Below are 21,171 nucleotides of genomic sequence, written 5' to 3'. Positions count from 1 at the left end.
ATCCAAACGAGCCTTAATAAAAAAATAAATAAATTAGAGAAGTGGTTTTGACACTGTACTTTTCTTTAAAGACAGTTCACTTTGTTTAATAGAAATTTGTTTCATAAGATAAGATAAAGAGGGTGCAGTTTGGAAGAAAAAAATGGCAAAATCACTTCCCGTAAATTACTCGTTACAGATCCTCTTTTCTGGTAAAAAAAAAGGGGAAGAAATGACGAAAATTTTGCTCATTTGTGAATTGCGACTGCAACTGAGAGGAAAGTAAAGAAGCGGCAGCAGCAGCCAGATATCCGATTTTCCACCGAAGAGAGAGAGAGAGAGAGAGAGAGAGAGTCCAGAATTTCCCCAAGGAGGTCGCGTTTTTGCGTGCCCTAAGTCCACACCATTTGATTCCCAAGTCCTTCTGGGTTTGTTCGTCTAATCCTTACTTTGAAATTAGATTGAAGTTGTATTCTTCTGTTTATATTCATCAGTAGCAGAATGATCATCTCCAATGGCGGCCCCGACCTCCCATTCTTCTTCCACAATCATCATTAGACCCTCATCATCTTCACCATTCCAATCCACCGCGACCCACCACCACCACCTCCACTCGCATCAGCTGCCGCACCACCACCAATTACCACCTCTACCGCTCTCTCTCGGACCTCCGCCGCCACCACCGATTGATCATGCTACTCTCCGGCCGGTGGCGTCGTCGCAACCTGCTTTTGGTGGGGAGCCCATGGGTGCGGCGGTGCCGCTGTCCCGAGTTCGGCTTGTAGACCTCGTGGCCTATGACGGGGCGCCTACGCTTGTTTATGCGAGGGCGATTGAGGCGCTTTCGGGTTCGTTGATGAGGCATAATGCGGCGATCATTGAGCTGGGAAGTGAAGATACTGCACTGATGAGGTGTGGGTTAGAGGCTGCCAGGTTGTATTTTAGGAGTAGGGCCCAGAATTCCGGCAAGGGGAGTCGAGGTGTCTATATTTACCGGGCAGGAAGGTATAAAACCCCTTCTTTCCTTTCTTATTATGTGTGTGCTTTTTTCTGCAGTCAATGGAAGCTACTTGGAATAGGGCCGATAAACTAGCCGAATGAGCTGAGCAGAGAGTGCTCGAGTTCAGTTTGGTAACTGTTATTTGGGAGGAAAAGTGATTTGGGTGTGAATCAACCCTCACACGGACGAGCTTTACACGTTGAGATAGCTAGAGAATATGAAAGACCAAACTACCCTCACCCAATAACAATTATAAACACAAACTCCTAACACTCGCCATCAAGCTAGGAAGTAGATATCACAGAGACCCAACTTGTTGCATGATAACATCAGCTACTTGAGCACCGGTGGACACAAACGGACTAGCTACTACACCACTATCCACCTTTTCTCAAATAAGATGGAAATCTACCTCATTGTGCTTAGTCTTCTCATGAAAAACAAGATTAGATGCAATATGGATTGCTGCTTGGTTATCGCAATATATATTCATGGGCAATTGCACACTAATACCTTTTTCTTCAAGGAAAGACTCACCCAAACAATCTCACATGTGGTGTGAGTCATAGCTCTGTATACTACTTCTGCACAAAATCTTGCAACAACAGTCAGCTTCTTGCTCTTCCAAGTGACAAGATTCCCACCAAGGAATACACAATATCCCGTAGTGGATTTTCTATTAGAAGGTCCACTTGCCCAATCTAAATCAGTGAAGGCCTCAACACATAAGTGACCGCTCACGTGGTATTTTTGGTAAAATAGACTACGTACTGTTGAGCCAAGATGCTTCACAATTCTAAAAACAGCTTCCTTGCGTGGAAGTTAAGGTACCGACATAAACTGACTCACCTCATTCACAGCAAATGAAATATCACGACTCGTAATGTTAAGGTCGTTTCGCTTACCAGCTAAGTCACGATAGTGATCAGGATTTGGTAGCAACTCCCCGTGGTCACCACAAAGTTTGACACTAGGATCCATATGTGTATCCACGGGTCTCTATCCTAGTAAACCAGTATCCTCCAAAATATCCAATACATACTTCCTCTGAGATAAACTAATTTCATTCTTCAACCTTGCAACCTCAATGCCAAAGAAATATCGCAACCAGCCTAAGTCCTTGGAATCTATGATGCACTGACACTCCTAGAGGTTGCCATATCAGCATGTCTAGACACGGGGACATGCGGGGAACACGGCTAGAAACGTGTTGGACATGCTACATGTCGTGTCCAATATTTAAATTTAATTTTTTGAGTGGGACATGGCTAGGGACATGGGGTGACACGTGGGACACGGATGGGGACACGACGGGGGTGCATCTCTATTTTTTTTTTTGGGGGTAAATATGTTATTACTTAAAAGTTTTGGGTTTAAACATATTTAAACCTATACAAAAACGTATATCAACTAATTAAAACCCTTAACGGTTTATCCTAAGAACATTGACATCTCCTCTCTCTCATGATGAAATCTCCTCTCTGCTATCTCACGATCGAAATCTGCTCTCACCCCCCTTTCTTAGTATGTTTTGTTCACATTTGCAATTTAAACTTGGAAAAAGAATTGAGAAACAAAATATATATTATATAAATAATTATACTCATGACGTACCCCCCGTCTTGTCCATATCCCTATTTTTTTAGAATTTCCGTGTTCATATCCGTGTCCATGCTACATAGCTTGGTATTAATTGACGTTGTGAAGAAGTCCTTTTACTCATCAATGCGTTTCTGATTATTACCTGGAATGACATTATCCACATAGGGTTCTGAATTCTGATTGTGATCGGAGTCAGGGTTTCACGGTTTCGCCAGTGTTTAAGGTCGTAGGTCCAAATTGTGATTTTGTTTTTTAGGGTTTTGTCAGGGTTTGATTTTGAAGGTAGGTGGTCACCGGCGAATGGTTGTTGGTCGCCAGAGTGGTGGCTAGGTTTGTCAGCTAGGATTAGGGTTAGGTTAGGCTTTGATACCATGTTATTTGAGCTTAATACATATGTTTAGAGAGTTACAAAATATGAAAGAGCAAACTAACCTCACTCAACAACAATAACAAACACAAACTCCTAACAATAACTTAATGAGCTTTAGAGCTATGCTATCAGCCAAGCCTATTGCAAACGAGCTTCACCTGAGCTCTTTCTAAAATAGCTTGAATTTTCAACTAATATAAGATTATCAAGCCTTGAACTTGTTTGTTCAAATTTGGTTTAAAAGCCTAAGCAGCTTCAAAAATAATGTTCAGTTCTGGTTTGTATTTTAGCAAACTGATCTCAAACAATCTTTTCATGAGCCAAGCAAGAACTCAAACTCAAGTAGCTTTGTTTGTTTATCAGCCCTAACTAGAAATAGGTGGTGGTTGAAATGTGGCATAGGGTTGCATGCTGTTGCTAGTTATGGGAGTTTTCACAAGTTTTGCATGCCTGTGGTTAATGGTGGAGCTAGAACTTTAAGATAGGGCACCCATAATAGTCTTTAAGGTTTTTTTGGCATAATCAACAGCAATGGCATGTTACTAAGCTTAACCATTCATTAGTATGCACACTACCTTGTCTGTGAAGGTTGGTTTTTATTTTGTGAACTATCTTATTTTGCCTTTTGCAGTGGGATAGTTTCTAAGATGTGTCAAAATGAGAATGTAATTGCACAACCTTTCTCCCTTCCTGCAAAGTCGATAGGGATATGGTGCAAAAGATTGTGTTTAATCCTATGAGCAACCTAGCATAAATGATTTAAAAGGTTAGTCAAGGAATAATGTTAAAGGAAGATCTCAATTCTCAACACTTATGCAAATGCTATCAAGGAATAAACAAAGGTTCTTGGAAAAAGGCTTGCAAGCATATGAAACCTAACTGGAGAGGAGGGAAGGTAGATAAGAAGAAGAATAAAGAAAGAGAAGGTATAAAAGAAACATATATGCTCATGCATGCATGCACACATGCACACACAGGGCACCCCCAAATGGATTTCTTCAATTTCAGTTGCACAGTAAAAAATAATTTAAAACTAGTTTATAAACATCGAATGCTTACGAAAGGAAACCTTGATAATCTGGTCACTATTTTCCCTGCTCATGTGTCATCATCTCATGTAAACATGCCTACCTTAACCATTGAGTCCTTTGTGAGGTCATGTGCACAGCTCAAGCGGATTTTGACCCATCACAACAATAATAATATTGGCGATCATAATATTTCCGATACTAGAGTGTATGAAAAAGAGGAGTCTATTGTGTGGCTTGGTCAAGATACGGGGAAACTTCTTGACTTGTTAATAGATTCTTGCAATTCCTTTTCACTGAAGTGAAGGTTCTTTTTTTTCCGCACTCTTCTGCTTTAATATTCTTAAGATGTTTGGAGTCCTTTAAGAAATCATGTTCCCACCTCATGTACCGCAGAATTTTTATGGTTTGCACGTGGAAGTGCTTAAGCCCCATTTTATGTTGGTTCTTTGGCCAGCTGAGTTGGTTATGGTTATGTAACTGGCTGCTCCTAAGAGGTAGTGGAAAATTACTGCAGTTTTTCATAGGAGACTTAATGCTGGTGTAGTTTTTGTTCTGATTGTGTTCTTGTTTTCTTCTTGCTATCTTTTACCAGGAGGAGATATCCAGCTTCTTCTCTCTCTTGTTTTTCATGCCACAAGTCTCTTTAATAGCTTCAGAATAATTGTATCTAGTAGTTGTTATTTTCTCAAAAGCAACGAGCTGCTATAGTGGGGTATTGCTATCCTTGTTCTCATCTCTTTGTTTTGTCTCGTATCTTTGTTTGCTATAGTGGGGTATTGCTACTTTTACTGTGTTATCTTTCTTTTTTTCCTATTAAAGTGGATTGCGATTCTTGTAAGACTTGTCATATGTGAACTTAAAGGTCATTAACTCTTGTGATAGGGCTTTGGAAGATTGGGATTCTTCACCCCCATGCATGGCTGATATTTTTAGATGCATGGGGAAGACAGCTCGTGCTGCTCTGTCTGCAATAGCGAGGCATCTTCGTTTGCGAACCGAGTAAGCATGGTCTTAGGGTTTTTCTACCGACGCACTCACTTCTGCATTTCTGGTCCCCAACTTAATTTTGACTTCTCATTTTTGCTTGTTCTGTAAAACAAATCCTGCAGTGTCTTTAACCATTTACTTGATGACAACCCATTGCCTGCTAATGAAGTATCCTCATCAGTGCTGGTTGCAACTTACTCCACTGTGTCCTGGCAAAATAGCAAAGGTGATGCTGGGGGAGGCAAGCCACCGCCAAGTGGAGAAGTTGAGAAGGGATTGTTGACATTGATTTCCTCTGATAGTCCTGGTCTTCAGGTGTCTTTTGCTGTTATAACTATATTTAAATAGCTTATTTTCTGGGTGAAGAAATAATGGATATCATCATGCATAAGTTTACTTTATAAATTCTCTCTCTGTCCTATTTTGTAGTCCCTTATGGGGTTTCTAACCTTGTAAGGGAACCTACATAAATGTCATTGACTCAGTTTCAAAACAGGAATTCTAAGGATTCCCTTCTGTTTTTGTTTATAATTTTAATCATAACCACCTACAAGGTTAAGTTTTGGAAACATCCCAATATGAAAATGGAGGACCAACAATAAAGGACGGAGGGAGCAATTCCTAATCCTAAATCTGGAATTATAGCTACAGAGGATAACGGTTTCAGAATTTTTGATGTTCTAAATATAACTATCTGCAAATCATGTTGGACAATCATTTTTCCTTTTCCATAGGTTTGTGATCCCAATAATCATTGGTACCTAGCAGATGGTGGATCAGCTCCTGGGGATCTTTTGCTTCTCACAGGCAAGGCTCTCAGCCATGCCACTGCTGGCCTTCGGCCTGCGGCATCATATAGGGCTTCCCCTGATTATTCTTCTAGCAGAACTAGTAGTGGAAGGTTTTGATTACCGTTTTCTTGTTTAATTTATTTTTGTTGATTGACTTGGTTCTGATGAAAAATATGTTAGTGTTCCGATTAGATTTTTGCTGGAGGCATTTTCTCGTTACTTATGAAAGCTTATTGCTTTATTCTGTTGTTTTAGGACATCATTGGCATTCAGGTTAGTACCACAGGGAAATGCTATACTAGATTGTTCTCCTATTGCGGCAGCTGGTCATGTCATTCCTCAGAGCTATGTACCGATCTCTGTTAGCCAGTTTATGGATGACCTTTCAGCTGAGGAAGATGTAATATGCAACCGCTCGGAAAGTAATAATGTAAGTCTACTTAAAAAGAACTGGCCTATGTAAAAAAATATTTGAACACTGTTAAAGTTGAAGACAAATTTAGTGCAACTGTTATCGTTTTCTAATACATGCAGCAATCTTCTAAATGCTTGGAAGGTGTAAAAACATGTCACTTGTCGGGACAAAAAGGAGGAAAATTATGGGCCATTTGGCACTGCACATTCCACTTCTGGCTCTGTTAAGTGTTAATCGGTGCAAATAAAAGATGGCATTCGAAGATAATTTGCATGTTAGACTAACAAAGGGGAAGATGAACGGAAGGTGTTTTATTTTAGTTAAAGGTGTTTTTTTATGTCAAAGAGAGGAAGATAATAAGCATTTAATACTTTTACGTTTATGTTATTTGTTAATATCTTCAGTATTAAATTCACCCGAACTGAATTAGGCTAGCTTAGTAGTTCCATGATAATGTGACGAGCTATCTTTTTGGGTCACAAGGATTATGATAAGCTTTTTGTCTCTGCATTTTTATCTTGCGGTGACATTCACTTTGGCTGTAACTGTTGATGTAGACAAGTGGTTTTTATTTAGGAAATTGTGTTGGTTGTGCTTGTGCTTGTGTGTCTCAAATTTCTGGTCTAGAGATGTATACATATATGATTGTCACGGATTTCCAGTTTATTGACATGCTCGAGTATTTTATTCTAAGACATTATTCCCGGTGGTAATCTGTTAACAAACTCTCTGTGATCTCTTTGTTAGTAGTGGTTAGTCAGTTTGTCTATCTTAATCCTTCAGTATCTAAGTATGTCTATATGGGGATTACAAAGTTTTTGACTGTTGCTTTATTGGTGTCGCTATGGTCTTACCTGCCCTTGTATAATGATAGTTCTGGATTGTGGATCACAGGTAGCTCGAGACAACTTAAATAGGGAATGGTCTTTGAGAAGCGTGCTCTCAGATCCTTTGTCGTGAGTTGAAATTTATTTTTGTATTGCTTTCGGTTCCATGTTTTTTGTTTTTTGTTCCAAAGCTACCTGGAGCAAGGTTCCAGAATGGAAGTGATTTTGTTAGGAACTGTGTAACGAATACATGATTTTGGCTCCTTGCCTTTTTCTAAAGGGAAGTCGTGGTTTTTGAAACGAGTCATTATAGTTTATGAGTTAATTGGCTTTTGCATTAAGTCCACCCTGGATTTGGTTAGCAACTTTCATTAGTATGGATGATGTGTCAAAATACCCTTCTGAAATAAATCTCTTTGTGAGGATGATGTGTCACTCATGTTGACATCTTAAGTACGTATGCCATCTATACACAACTACAAGCCAATAACCTGAAAAAAAGTGAAAGCCTAAATGTATACTCATAAAAAAAAAAAGTGTATACATTTTAGCTTTTCACTTTTTTTGGTGATTGGCTTGTATTTGTGTGTAGATGGTATATGTACTTAAGATGTCAATGCGAGCGAGATCAATATTGATGAATTATGAATTCCAACTTTCCTTTCCATTAGGTTGGTGGAGTGGGCCAATTTGGGAAGTACCGGTCAAAATACATGGCTAATGAATGCAGGAAACCCTACACATATTGGAATGTGTGTTTATTTATTTTTTAGGGCAAAGTCCACTTTGACCCCCTGTGTTATGGGCCATGTGCAGATACACCCCCTATGTTTTAAAAGTGTGCACATAACCTCCCGTGGTTTTGAAAATGTGCGGATAGACCCCCTGCTGTCATGTTTTTCATCCATATTAACGGACACAACATTAAAAGACCGATATACCCTCACCATCTCCCTTGATCCTTCTTTTTTAAATCTAACCACACCATCCCCTATACCAAAAATTGAATCCAAACCGTTGATATTGTAGAGTTTGACAAGTACTACATCTATGCCAAAATTCAAGTCAATCAAAAAATGAAAAGTTCATGGTCGAATCGATTTTGTTATGAAATTAAAATTTCCAATTTGAATTTACCACAAATTTGATCATTGGGTTATTTATGCTTGATCGAGATGAATTTTTACAGAGATACTCTATTTTTTATTTAATACATTATGAACGACTTAGATTACATTCTAGAGGCATGTAAGATACACCTCCGTTAAAATGGATGGAAAACATGACGGCAGGGGGTCTATCCCCACAATTTTAAAACCACTGGAGGTTATGTGCACACTTTTAAACCACAGGGGGTGTATCTGCACATGACCAAAACCACAAGGGGTGGAAGTGGACTTTGCCAAGCTTGGACTTTGGTGCAGTTCATGCTGGATGCCATAAGAATCACAGGATTAGGGACAGTTGGCTTCCTGCCACTTGACCTTCTGTTCATACATGAATCTTAAATTAACTGTTGTCTGGGAAAACCATCCATAGTGCAACTATAAAGTTTCTGAATTGAGCCAATTTCATTGCTTTTTGGGATAGCAACCCTATAACCTTTCTTCTTTTCAAGATTTACCTCGTACTGTCTTGGTTTTTGTGACCCTAGCTGTCACAAAACCAATTGTATAGACCCGTGCTCTGTGTTTTCTAAAGTTGTCTTACATAAGGACTACTCAAGTTGTGTCTGATTTTGGTTCGATTAGGAAATGAAGAATGGGATTTACATTGATGTTGCAACTTGCAACCATTGCTTCTGTGAGTCTGAAGTGGGCTTACACATGCCTTAGCTTCTGAAAGAATTACATCCTTGGATTGTGGAAACTCGTTTCTTATAAACTTAGTAGACTTGTTTGTGCTCAATTCTCAACATTTGTCAATGTCTTTTATCTTCTTAACTAAGTATCTCAGGTTCTAATAAGAACTGAATTATGTTTCCGTCATTCTCTTTTTGTTGTACTCATTCAGTGGTGCATTCCTTGACGATGCCATGGTTGTTTCATGTGGACATTCATTTGGTGGCGGTATGCTGAAGAAGGTCATAGAGACGGTAGGCAGTGGTTTCTTGAGCAATTCATTTTGGAAGTTCTAGATGTTACTTCCTTGAAAGTTGCATTTTGCAGGTTTTGTTAACATTCAGTTTTCATAATGGCATTAACGGCTTCAGATATTGATAAATTAGTCTCCATAGATTTAGAAAAGATTATCTGTACAAGCTTTAGTGTGATCCTTAAAAGCTATATTGCGGTACATCATGTTTGCACAAAGCTGTGTCTTTTATGTTTGGACTGGTAATACAAGTAGTAAAATGTTGCACATCCTTACATTCATAAAATATGGGGGATTTGCAATGCAATTCATGTATGGACGTAATATCATAGATTTATAGCAAAATTGACACAATATTGCTGATTTATTGGAAAGTATTGTGATATATCTATTGATAGACTTCTCATTAATGAAACAAAGATATATTGCGGATTATCTTGCAATATATTTTGACTACTGTATTTTTCTTAAAATACCATCCTGCAATAACTTGTGAAACCTCAACCTCCATCAATCCTTATAGGTAGTGGTTATGGCTATAGTACGGCAAGCACATTGCCTAAATGTTTGTTGTCTTGGATAGTGCCCCTGCATCAAGATAGCAGATCTGGTTACCGTCCTTCTATAGGGGTCTTAGCTAAGAGTACTTTTGAGTCTATAATCTTGTGTTAAGCAGGAAGCCGTTGGGTTTCTCAACCAGGTCTATAATGTTAAATCAGCGAAATGCTCTGTTTTTGTCTACATGAGCAAATGAAACTTGTTACCAAATCTGTGTTATGCTACGTACACTGACAAACTAATCTACCCCCATCAGAGGAAAAAGATTGAAGAAAGAGGAAAGATGAAGAAGAAAGAAATGACAATTCACTTTCATGTGTTTTTGGAAGTTGTTTAGTGAGTACTATCCATATGGTTGAAACTTTTGATGAGATTTTGTGAATCATATGTTGGATGGGCAGATTACTTTGAGCGAGTTGACCTTCAACATTTAATGCTTCCTAGAGGTGAGGAAATTAATGTTAGTTCCCAGATGCGTCTGTGGAACTGACTCTAGGCCAAACCGTAGCGATATAAGGTAACTTACAGTTGAGAAAGGGGAATTTTGTAAAGGATTTGGCTCTGTTACAGGTAAGCCACCTATTGGGTGTTATTGGTTTTTTTTCTTAAGAAATTTGAGAAATGGAGCCCACTTAATTCTATCAAATAAGAGACTCGTTTTAGAATTGTTGTCAGAAATTGGCTACTTGATATTAATAGTATCTTGCATCTAAATTACGTGAGACACGTGATGATAAATCCCTTCATGTTTTGTTTATATAGATCTCTTTGATACTTCCATAAAGAATGATGAGTTGTCTGGTGTAATGGAAACTAAATTTATATGTCTGCATGACAGTCAAGGTGCGCTCTGTGCAGTGCAGAAATCGAGGGCAGTTCTTTGATCCCTAATCATGGTACATTTCAGGGTTTTGTTTTTCCACGGTTTTGCTGATTGTAATACTCAATAGAATGGCAAGATGGTTAGAATTTCAACACTCATTTCACAGATATCTACACATTCACAGACTTCAATATACTCTTTACTATCAATGCTCTATTTTCAGCATTTTCCTTTTTTAAATCCATTTCTCACTGTTTTGTATATTTAGCCTGTTCATCCAACCCTCAAAAATGATATTGTCCACAGCTCTGAGAGCTGCCGCTGCAACTGTGAAGCATGAGGATGAGAGGAGACTTTTTCACAATGCAGCTCTTCGAAAACGTCGCAAAGAAATGGTTGACCGCATGGATACAGCGAAGACACAAAACAGAGTACATTATTCATATAAATGCGTATAGCTTTACTTTCTCATCCATGAACAATAAGCAAACAACTTTGCTCAGTCATAAATTGTGTTCTCATCCATGAACTATAAGTAATCTCTCATCTTTCTGATATTTCGAAAGCTAATAATCTACATTTCGGGATAATAAGCTGAAGGGATAATCTCTCCTTGTTACATATGGAGGATGTTAAGCTTGACCCTTGATTTGCATTCAAGGCATTGATTCTTAGAACTTTTTCAATTAATGTTTTGGACATAACTCTTGTCAAACATTGCATGCAATCATTGGAATTTTGCAAGAAATAGAAGCATTTGAAGCAAATCAAGTTATTACATCAATACAGTCAAATGTGTTGTATTTTGCCGCGGGCCGCATGGGGTGGAGTCGGTGGGGGCATAAAAGTGTTTTCATAAGAGAAACAGTCAAACCCATAATAGTATAACTAATTTGGTCATAGAACTACTTTTGATGAGACAAAAAATGTTATTCAGGACAATGGGGATACTGGTGGTGATGATGGGGTACAGAAAGGGGTGCAGTATCCCTTTGCAGTGAATGAGAAAGTGGTAATCAAGGTGAGTTATCTATCTTTCCTACTCGCAACCATATACACTTGGTGTAGTTCTTGTTGACATGGAGGAAGTGCTAAATAACTCTGTTGTGCAGGGAAATAGGAGAACACCGGATAAATTTGTTGGAAAGGAAGCAATAATAACTTCACAATGTCTTAATGGCTGGTAAGTTGTCCTTCAACTCAAATAGATGTTTAACTTTTTGAGGTTCAGAAGTTTTAGAGGTGATTTTATTGGGTTGGTGAATCTTTTCTTTTCTTTTGCCACTTTCTAGGTAGCATCATAGGTCATCATGTCTTTCTCCGCATTTCCGCATTCTTTTGGCGTCTTTTGGATCTTCCCTGAATAAATTAGATCTCTCCCATTTACTGGTGCCTTAAATGTGAATATTGTTGGGCGATTACCCCTATCGACGCTGGATTGGTGGTGCCACAAAATGGAATATGCTACAGACCTATGAAGCTTGGACACCTCGCTGAAGGTCATGAATGGCGGATCGTGTTAGACACTTGTCGGGCTCCAACGCTCTCAGGACATATTTCTGAGTATTCCGACACTCAAATCAGCAGTGTCCTATTTTTTCTTGAATTTTTAGAATTGGACGCACTGGACTCTGGAGATAGGTACTGTATAACAGGCTTGGGACACCCTAATGGACACTCACGGGACAGGTCAAGGGGTGTCAAACGTAATAGTAGGTTCTAGTTAAGGCTTAGGATATTCTTCTTTCAATATGGTAGATTTTGGTTGGGAGATTATAAACACCTGTGAATAATGAAATTCTTTTTGTTGCAATGCTTTTCTAATTAATGGACTAACATTTGTGATTATAGTATGCGTTTTTTTTTTGTTAAAATGAAAGTTAACTTTTTTATATTTTCATTTTAGCATCCTGTATAGGATGAAAATACATTGAAATATATTGGCTTTGAGTCCTGACTCCCCGATTTGTCGTGCCTTCCATTGAAATTTATGTGTCACAGCGTCGGTGTCATGTTCATTTCGTATCGCATTTCCATACTAGTGCTAGATAGGCGTCAACACTATGTTCAACTCTTACATTTTCATCCCTGAACCAACTCCATCAAGGCAGACTAATCGGTTCATGTTGAGACCATTAAGGCCAAATCAGTTCTCTGAGAGTTCTTCTCTCAGTGAAGATAAATCAATGAGATCTACAATGAACACATAATTTTGAGGGAAATGATTGAAAATAAAACCTCAATGCTTCCCCTTGCCTCATCTGTTATTGCCAATTCTATGCTATGCCTAAAATCTTATTGTTCTTAGAAAATGGTTCCCAAGTCTACCTCCGTTGGACTTTCTCGTAATACTCCGTTATTTTTTCCCCATTTTTCCAGGTATTTGCTTAAGATTATGGGTACTGGGGAGAGTGTTCGCCTGCAATACCGCTCCCTTCAGAAAATTCTCAGCTCCCAAGCTGTTGACGATAGGCGTTTGCCTCAACCAAATCAAGAAAACGGCTGATCAGATATTGCACGAACCCCCCAGCTTTCCACTTTCCTCTTTAGGGTATATTTAGTGAACCTTAACCTTGTCAGTTCTTGTTTGAAATGAGATGTGGCTTTCTTGTTGTTTGTAAATATACTTGGCCACTAAGGGAGTAGGTTGTTTGTAACCACTACATGTTTTTGGACAGTTTAGTGTAAGAATAGAAGAGAGAGGTTTGCCAGCTTCATGTCCACATTTGTGCTTTTGTTAAAGCACAAGCCATGACACTGACATACATATATCTAACAGATTGAATGCAAGTATATGAAGGTTTTAACCATGCAATATGCCTGTTCAAATATATATATATATATATATATATATATATATATATATATATATATATATTGAACGGTTCAAGGGACACTCTAAAAAAACACCAATAATCTCAATCTCATAGTTCCCGATCAAATTTTTATAATCCGAACCGTTCAATGTGTGCAGAATGTGATTTTAAGGGTGCCCGCGAGAAATTAGCAAAAAAAATCACCGGGAAAGGTTTGATTTAAACAGTTTTTATTTGAACCGTTCAATAAAAAACTGTTCGAAATTGTTCGGATCAAGCCCTTTCCGGTCTTTTTTTTTGCTGATTTTTCCCAAGTACCTTTAAAATCACGTTCTGATCACATTGAGCGGCTCAGATCATCAAAATTTGATCGGAAACTATGAGGTGTTTTTATAACATGCAATGTGTGAGCTTTGTCAATTCTGATCGACATGGCTTTTGGATTGTTTACCCCGTAATGGGTAGTGTTTAGTTTCACATTTTGCATATTGTGGGGTATATCGTCGTCTGGAAATGTGGAAATTGCAGTTTCTAGATTCTCATATTCATACCATTTGAATTCCTGCAATTGCGATTGTTGTTGATCATGTGGAGCATCAGACATTTCTACTGATAAATTGGACGTGAAATTAACTGTTTCGTAGCAGATTGTTAGTGCATTTTTCCAGGAATGTTTACATGTTCATGAACTGGGAAGGCTACACTTCTGCAAATACATGTTTACAACACGAACTGGAGGGATTCATATACATGTAAAACCCTCGGGTTTTTTTCCGATATTACCTCGAGTTTTTTTTTCCCCCTTATCTCTCAAATTATGCACATTTTCTTTACTTAGTCCTTAAACTATCAATTTGACGATTTCATTGCCTCGATTATCATACCGTTACTTACTTAGTCAAATAGGTAACGGAAGTTAGGAATTTGGACGGGAAATGTCATGTAAGGCTTGTTTGGGATCCTGTAGAGTAGATATTTGATTATGAGAGGGTTAGAGATAAAAATTAATTATGATCCTTTAAAATAAAATGATCAGAAATATAAGTCCTTTGCACTGGTTTCAACAGATTGAAAATTGGAGTATTTAATTTTTTAACCATATTTTTTAGTATATGAACCTAAAAAAATTAAGTGCTCGAATTTTCAATCCGTTTAGAACGGTTCGGATATATTATTTTTCTAATCATATTATTCTAAAGAGTCATAATTAATATTTATCTCTAGGACTATCATAATTAAATATATGCTTTTTATTTGGGACTTTTTATAGCAGATACTTGATTATGAGAGCTCTAGGAAAAAAAATCAACTATAACCTTTTAGCATAAAATGATTAGAAAAATAAGTTCTTCGCATTGGTTCACACTAATTGAAAATTGGATCGCTTAATTTTTAACCATATTTTTAATATAGAAACAGTCTAAATTCTATATAAAGAATTCAGTCTTTTTAAAAAAAAATATGTATATGTTAGTCTCTATAAAATGCCACAAAAGATTCTAATATATGAACATTGTCAAAAAATTAAGTGCTCAAATTTTCAATTTGTTTGAACCAGTGCGAATATTTTATTTTTCTGATCATTTTATTCTAAAGAGTTATAATTAATTTTTACTCCCTCCGTTCCAATTTAATTGTCCTTTTTAAAAGTTTGTGCCACTTTTTAATTGATTATATATTGTAATTTATAATGTTTTAGGTGATTTCGGAAATATTGTATTATAGAATTAATTGAGATCTATCAAGCAATATTCATATTCGATATTGAATTCATTACGGATTTAAAAATATAACTAGTTTTTTTAGCCAGTTAGAATAGAACGATGGACAATTAAATTGGGATGAACGGAGTATCCCTAAGGGTCTCATAATCAAGTATTTGTTTTACAGGGTCCAAACAGTGCCTTACCTAATATTTTCCATCCAAATTTCTAATTTTCGTTATTTATTAGACTAAGTAGGTAACGGTATGATAATTGAGAGGATGAAATCATCAAATTAATATTTTAGGAACTAATTAAAAAAATGTGCATAATTTAGGAGATAAAAAGAAGAAAAAAAACTCTATTACCTCTTATGACTTTCACGCATAAGAGGGACATCCTGCTGAACCACTAATCCCCAAACAATAATGTTGGGGACACCCTGCTCAACCATTCTCCCTTATTGTTTGGGGGACACCCTGCTCAACCATTCTCCCAATCACTTCCTCGAGAGGGAGTAGTAGTTGGGGGAATCAATAGCCAAAACTCAAACCCAATTTACAGAAATTCAAACTAGACGTGAGTGAGCTCAGTCAGTCCCTTGCTACTCGACTATTTCCATAAGAGAACACATTACGGATTTCGCATAGGACCTTTTAAGTTGGAATTTCATTTTTCCTTTTTTTCATTAACTAAATAAACAAAAAACACAAAACATAAAAAAAACTTCACATTGGCTGCTTACATTTGAGTTTCTTTCTTATCACAACTTTCATCGCCTTTTCTATACTCCTCTCTAACATACCATTCCTACTACACAAAACCCTACGAAACGTGCCGTTGACACCGTCAGCCAAACGGTCCAAACCGTCAGAGAACCTCCCCATCGCAGCTTCCACCTCCTTCACGGCGTTCACCAACTCCTTGACGACATTTTCTCCCCCATCCTGGTCTTCTTTGACTTTGATCCCTTTGTTGATGACGTCACGCAGCACCCTCACGCGCTCCTCCACGTCCCTGACCTCAGCCGGAACTCCGACCGCCGATCCGATCTCTCTCAATGACTCGGCCCACACAAACTCCGCCGGAACCCCGATCGCCGCCGCATCCTCCCCGCTCAGGGCCGCCGCGGCGACTCCTGCGAAGAACGCCGTCACGACACCGACGGCGCAGATCGTGCGGCGAACAACCTCCCCCGCGCTCGAGATCTTGCCACGTGACGGAACCAGATCTTCGATCGAAGACTCCGGTACCTTCGAATCAATTAGAGTCCTCCGTTTCCTCGACGGCTTGTTCTCCCGATCAGAGAGCAAGTCCCTGGCCCTCCGGAGTCTCTCCGACGCCGGTAACCGGTAGCCGTCGACGGAAAACTCTAAAAGTTGAAGAACGAAGTTGATGACGAGGTGGCGGTGGCGTAACCGTTCGATCTCGTGAGAAATGGAATTGCAAGCGTTGAGGATCTTGAGGCTCCCGTCCAAGTAAGACGGCGACGTTTTTGAGTCGTGGGGAGAAGGTCTGAGGTTGGCGATGAGGGCGTGCGCTTCGGCGTGAGTGGCGGAAAGGAAATCGACGGCCTGAGAGAGCCAGGAGAGGCTGAAGTTGAACGACGGCGTATCGGGGGAGTTTGGGGTCAAGGGTTTCAGACGGCGGAGGAGGTTGTCGTCGAAGGAACGAGCGATGAGATCGAAGTTGTTGGGGAGAGAGCGTTTCATTGAGGATCGGAACGGGGTGAACGAGGGGAAGTGAGATCTCTGTTGCGCGATATACATGGTGCTAGTAATTTGAATATTTTCCAGGAAAGTGATCGGGGAATTGGATTCTCCGAGAAAATGAAGGGACGGTAGGGTAGATTAATTAGTATAGGTTGTTTGCGGCGTGGAGATTATATATGGATGGAGTTTGCGCGCGCGGGTACGATAAGTCTGTCTGTCTGTCTGTCTCTCTCTACTCTCTCTCTAGGAATGCAATGCAAGACGCGGTTCCGACAAGACGGAAGTGCGAAGATGCTTCGTTGCGTTGTATCGTATGGGTGTGTTGTGACCCTCGGTTAGGTTTTGATGATCACTTGGTTTTGAAAAGCAAAGAAAATAATAATAGTATTTCATTAATAACAGAATATTATTACAAGAAAAACAAAAGGAAATACTACGTAGTAGATAAAGACAACCTTAAGAAATCACAAACTGTAATTGACAAAGTACCAAGCTACTAAAAATTTCTACCACAATATTTTCATATGAATCTACCACACCCCCAAAATATTAAATTTTTCTTGTGATAACCCGAATTTTTGCCCTTCAAATGTGAATGGTATAGTATTTTTCAAATTCTATTTTGAAAACTTTGCCGCCGTGGTTAATCTTGAAATTATTTTTTTAACCAATGATAAATTTTTGATATTTTTTCAGAACGAAGTCCGAACAGCTCGATCGATTGGGACCTCGAATACACAGAATATCTTCTATTTTGAAGTTTCGGTGGCAACACCGCTGTTCTTTATTTCCGTTGGTGGACTGATCCAAATTTTCATTTGCATCAATTCAAAGGATAAAGAAAACAAATAAGGGACTTACTTATTCCCTTGGAGACAATAAAAAAGATGTATTGGTTGGTGAGGTGTATTGTGTAGAGCAGTGGCAGTGTAACGCCCCTAATTTTGGGAACGTTAAATAGACATTTTCATTGAAAAACTAAATAGAGTCTGGCTCAATATTACATCATGAACTTAACAAAAGTACTTTTATTCAACAAAACAAAGGGGAATTATGGTTTCTATCTACTGCTCCGCTTGTTCCTCCATCCTGGCCAGCTCCTCGGCTCCAAAAGCTTCCAAGGTATAGAATTCACCATGTTCATCTACAAGATCTGACACATTATATCGGCGTCGCTACCAATATAATATGTCAGGGTCACCAAAGGGTAACACCATGAGCTACAAAAGCTCAATAGAATAACCCATACCCACTAACCCTAAACTTACAAACAGTAGGTCACAAGTTAATGATTTCCATGCATTTTTAACAAAATAGCTAACAATGATACATCTGCATTCACTATTCAACTAACGTTGGTGTCTATGATTTCTGAGTTTCTCCTACCTGACATCTCGTAGACCGTGTCATTGGTTTCACCTTTCATTAACCAAATCAACATTTCCAAAATCGTTTTAACACATCCAACCTCGGTTCCGCCGTTCCAGTCTCCCGAGTATCCTCACAATGGTTCCGCCGCACCGGGTTTCCATTGGCACACTTTACATTAGCTCCTCTCCGCGGATAACCAAGCCACACTCCCAACCTCGGTTCCGCCATTCCGGTCTCCCGAGTATCCTCACAATGGTTCTACCGCACCGGGTTCCCATTGGCACACAAAACACACTCCACACAATGGGCTACCACGTCCGGCCACATTGCGGTTTCCAAAACGTTTCTCGTTTCCAAAACACGCCTTATTCATTAACCACACCCTAGGTGCCATGTTTCTACTTTCTCGATTTCTGTATCTCGTTCTCATGCAATGACTCCGCGGTAGGAAAAGCCACATACGTAATCACAAATCATTCGTTTAAATCTTGAAACTAAACTAGTAAGATCATCCGACTCTATATTACTAATCATACTCAAATCATCACTTAAAGCATAACGCCACATGTACGGACGCCTTTGGAGTGAAAATCACTTATGCTTTATAACAAGGCAAGTAATACAAATAATTCATAATACATGCTCATAATCATTCTAAAGATCAAAATACGAATACTTCTATTCAACGATAAAGTCTTATCTTTTGAAAAACCGTTCTTTCTTCCTTTGTGGGAAATTCAATACAACATATGTTTACTAGAGTAAAAGTTGATTATTCCAACATGCTCATACTTCCATTAGCGAAAATAAGTTTACTAACTATCATGCATTTCAAACCTTATAGGTGATAGATAACCTTATATACTTAAAGATAGAGTATAAGAAGATTCTACGTTATACTTTCCAACATACGTTTCTATGTTATACGTTGAGTTTAGTGGACAAAGGGACTCTACCTTTCTTCTTGGCAATAGTGACGACTACGAAATGTTAGTTGACGGTCGGGCGGAATAACTTCCTACAGTAAGCTTCCGATAGCTTCGAAAGAGAAAGGTTTCTCTCGAAACTAGTTTGTGACTAAAACTACTACACTTTATGGATCGAAATGGTGGTTTGGGATGAGTTTCTTGAAAATCTTAGGAAGAACTCAAGAACACTCAAAAACAAAGTAAGAACAAAGTAAAAACACAAGGATTTTCTAGAGAGAAGTTGGAGGATTGGAAGGTGTGAGTTGAATGGTGAGTGTGGGGTGCTATTTATAGCAAAATTTGGCTCTCCCTCTCCCCTCCTTAGCCGGCCCTCTCTCTTCCCTTTTCTCCCATGATTTTGCTCCATGAACTTGTCAAATCAAGTCTTTAACCAAAATCCTAGCCTTTCCTCACTTGTCTTTCCTATTTTAGGCCATACCTTAGGTTATAATGAAGGGTTTTTGACTTGTCTAGTCCTAGGAAAGGCTTGCTTGTAAGAAAGAACAAAATCAAAGGCTAGAGTTATGTTTAAAGAAGCCTAGAATGGGTTGTCATGTAGCAAATAGGCTTAAGGCTAATAGGTAGCTTGTGCAAGTATCCAAAACACATGCACACACTCCACCTCTCCCTCTCACTCTCAGCCTCTCTCTCTCCCTCTCTCTCTAGAAAAGTAACCCTAGAATAATTAGGCTTAAGGCTATAACTTTAGGTTTGCATGCATGGCATGGCTAATGTTGCTTCTTTTGGAAGCTAAATGATGACCATGACTTGTCTTGTCAAAGTTATACACACATTGGTAAGTCAAATGTTCTATTGTCCAAGGGATAAGAATTTTCTTAGCATTTATTAACCAATGGATAAAAAAATAAAGAAGGTAGGGATGGGCTTGAATGACTAGTTATGGGATATAATAATTATCTCTAATGGCCTAATTGCTCAATTAGGGTTAGGAGGGTTCATAAGGTTCAAAGATGGTTAAAAAGGTTCAATTAGGGTTAGGAAAATGTAATTAGGTGAATTGGTAGTCCGATTCCTCCAACTAGTCGGTTAAAAATGAATTCTACTTGTCATGTAAGACTTCTAGTCAAGAAATATAATTTTTAAGGGTTTACATCTAATTATGACGGATTATATAAATTTAAAAGAAATTTTAGAAGCAATAATAAGTAATTAAAAGAAATTGCAATAAATAACGAAATTTTCATTTATTAAAATTCCGAGTCGTTACAGGCAGAGCCAGGATTTTGACTCAAGGGAGCCCAAAGTAATAGGCATATATTTTTTATCGGAATGTATACTTATAATATCATTTTTTTAAATACATTACATTTGTATATTGAAATGATTCTAGCCTAATACAATTAAAATATACCAATCATTTTGTTTTTTTCTTTAGGTAACTTCACCAATAACGTGATTATTTTTTATTTATGAAAAAAATTGAGAAATAAGAATGTAAAATAACCGATTTTTTATCGAATCAAACCAAAATTATTAAGATTATAAATAGTTATACACGAATAATTATCAATAACATTCAAATTAAGTATATACAAAATAAAAAATTTTAAACTCAAGGGCTCAAAGGCTGTCCAAGGGGCCGGGGCCACCCCGGGCCCTAAGGTAGCTCTGCCACTAATGTAGAGGTGGGGCATTTCTATTGAATTTTGCACTAATTCTGTCTTCACCTTCTTGCTACAAACTCTCTCTTTCAACACTCCCTCTCCTTCCTCTCCTACTTTTCTCTTTCTTCTTTGGCTAAAATAATTAGCCCGACCCACCGCGCCATCGCTAGTTGCCCTCACACAGCTGCTGTTGGAGCCGGTTTTGAAACCCCCCCCCCCCCCCCCCCACACTCTCTCTCTCTCTCTCTCGGCCACCACCACCTCTTACCAAAAACAGGTTCTAACGTAAACTATTAGAATTAATATGTGTGCTAGCTTGGGTTCATGCTACAAAGGTGAGTTACGAATATACTTTGATTACATGCTTTATTATATATTTAGTCAGGGTCTCATAAGGGATTTTTTATTTTAGTAAAGTGCGGATCTCCTCTTTTTCGATCAAATTTCGATGATCCAAACCGTTCAATATGTTTAGAACATGATTTTAAGGGTCCCACAA

The 21,171-nt window shown here is 38.4% G+C and overlaps 2 protein-coding genes across 3 annotated transcripts; one reads left to right on the top strand and one right to left on the bottom strand.

The window, feature by feature from the left end:
* The first annotated feature begins 210 nt into the window (after positions 1–210).
* LOC131301291 (uncharacterized) lies at positions 211–13,306 on the top strand. 2 transcript variants are annotated; one of them, XM_058327489.1, is made up of 12 exons: positions 211–984; positions 4,865–4,981; positions 5,092–5,284; positions 5,704–5,870; positions 6,016–6,190; positions 7,070–7,131; positions 9,016–9,097; positions 10,493–10,550; positions 10,784–10,929; positions 11,415–11,498; positions 11,590–11,660; positions 12,857–13,306. In XM_058327489.1, the coding sequence occupies exons 1-12, from the start codon at positions 494–496 to the stop codon at positions 12,981–12,983; spliced, it is 1,773 nt and encodes a 590-aa protein (XP_058183472.1). In that variant the 5' UTR covers positions 211–493; the 3' UTR covers positions 12,984–13,306. The 2 variants fall into 2 exon arrangements, with proteins under 2 accessions (XP_058183472.1, XP_058183474.1); XM_058327491.1 differs by having other exon boundaries at positions 215–984; positions 10,784–10,908.
* A 2,418-nt stretch (positions 13,307–15,724) lies between these two features.
* Positions 15,725–16,765, bottom strand: LOC131299640 (uncharacterized). The gene has a single exon (XM_058325225.1). It carries the CDS (start codon positions 16,763–16,765, stop codon positions 15,725–15,727), a length of 1,041 nt encoding a protein of 346 aa, XP_058181208.1.
* Between the last annotated feature and the right edge of the window lie 4,406 nt (positions 16,766–21,171).

This window comes from Rhododendron vialii, chromosome 9a, assembly GCF_030253575.1.
Source record: "Rhododendron vialii isolate Sample 1 chromosome 9a, ASM3025357v1".
Classification (NCBI taxonomy): domain Eukaryota; kingdom Viridiplantae; phylum Streptophyta; class Magnoliopsida; order Ericales; family Ericaceae; genus Rhododendron; species Rhododendron vialii.
This window is presented reverse-complemented; position numbering and strand designations above follow the sequence as displayed.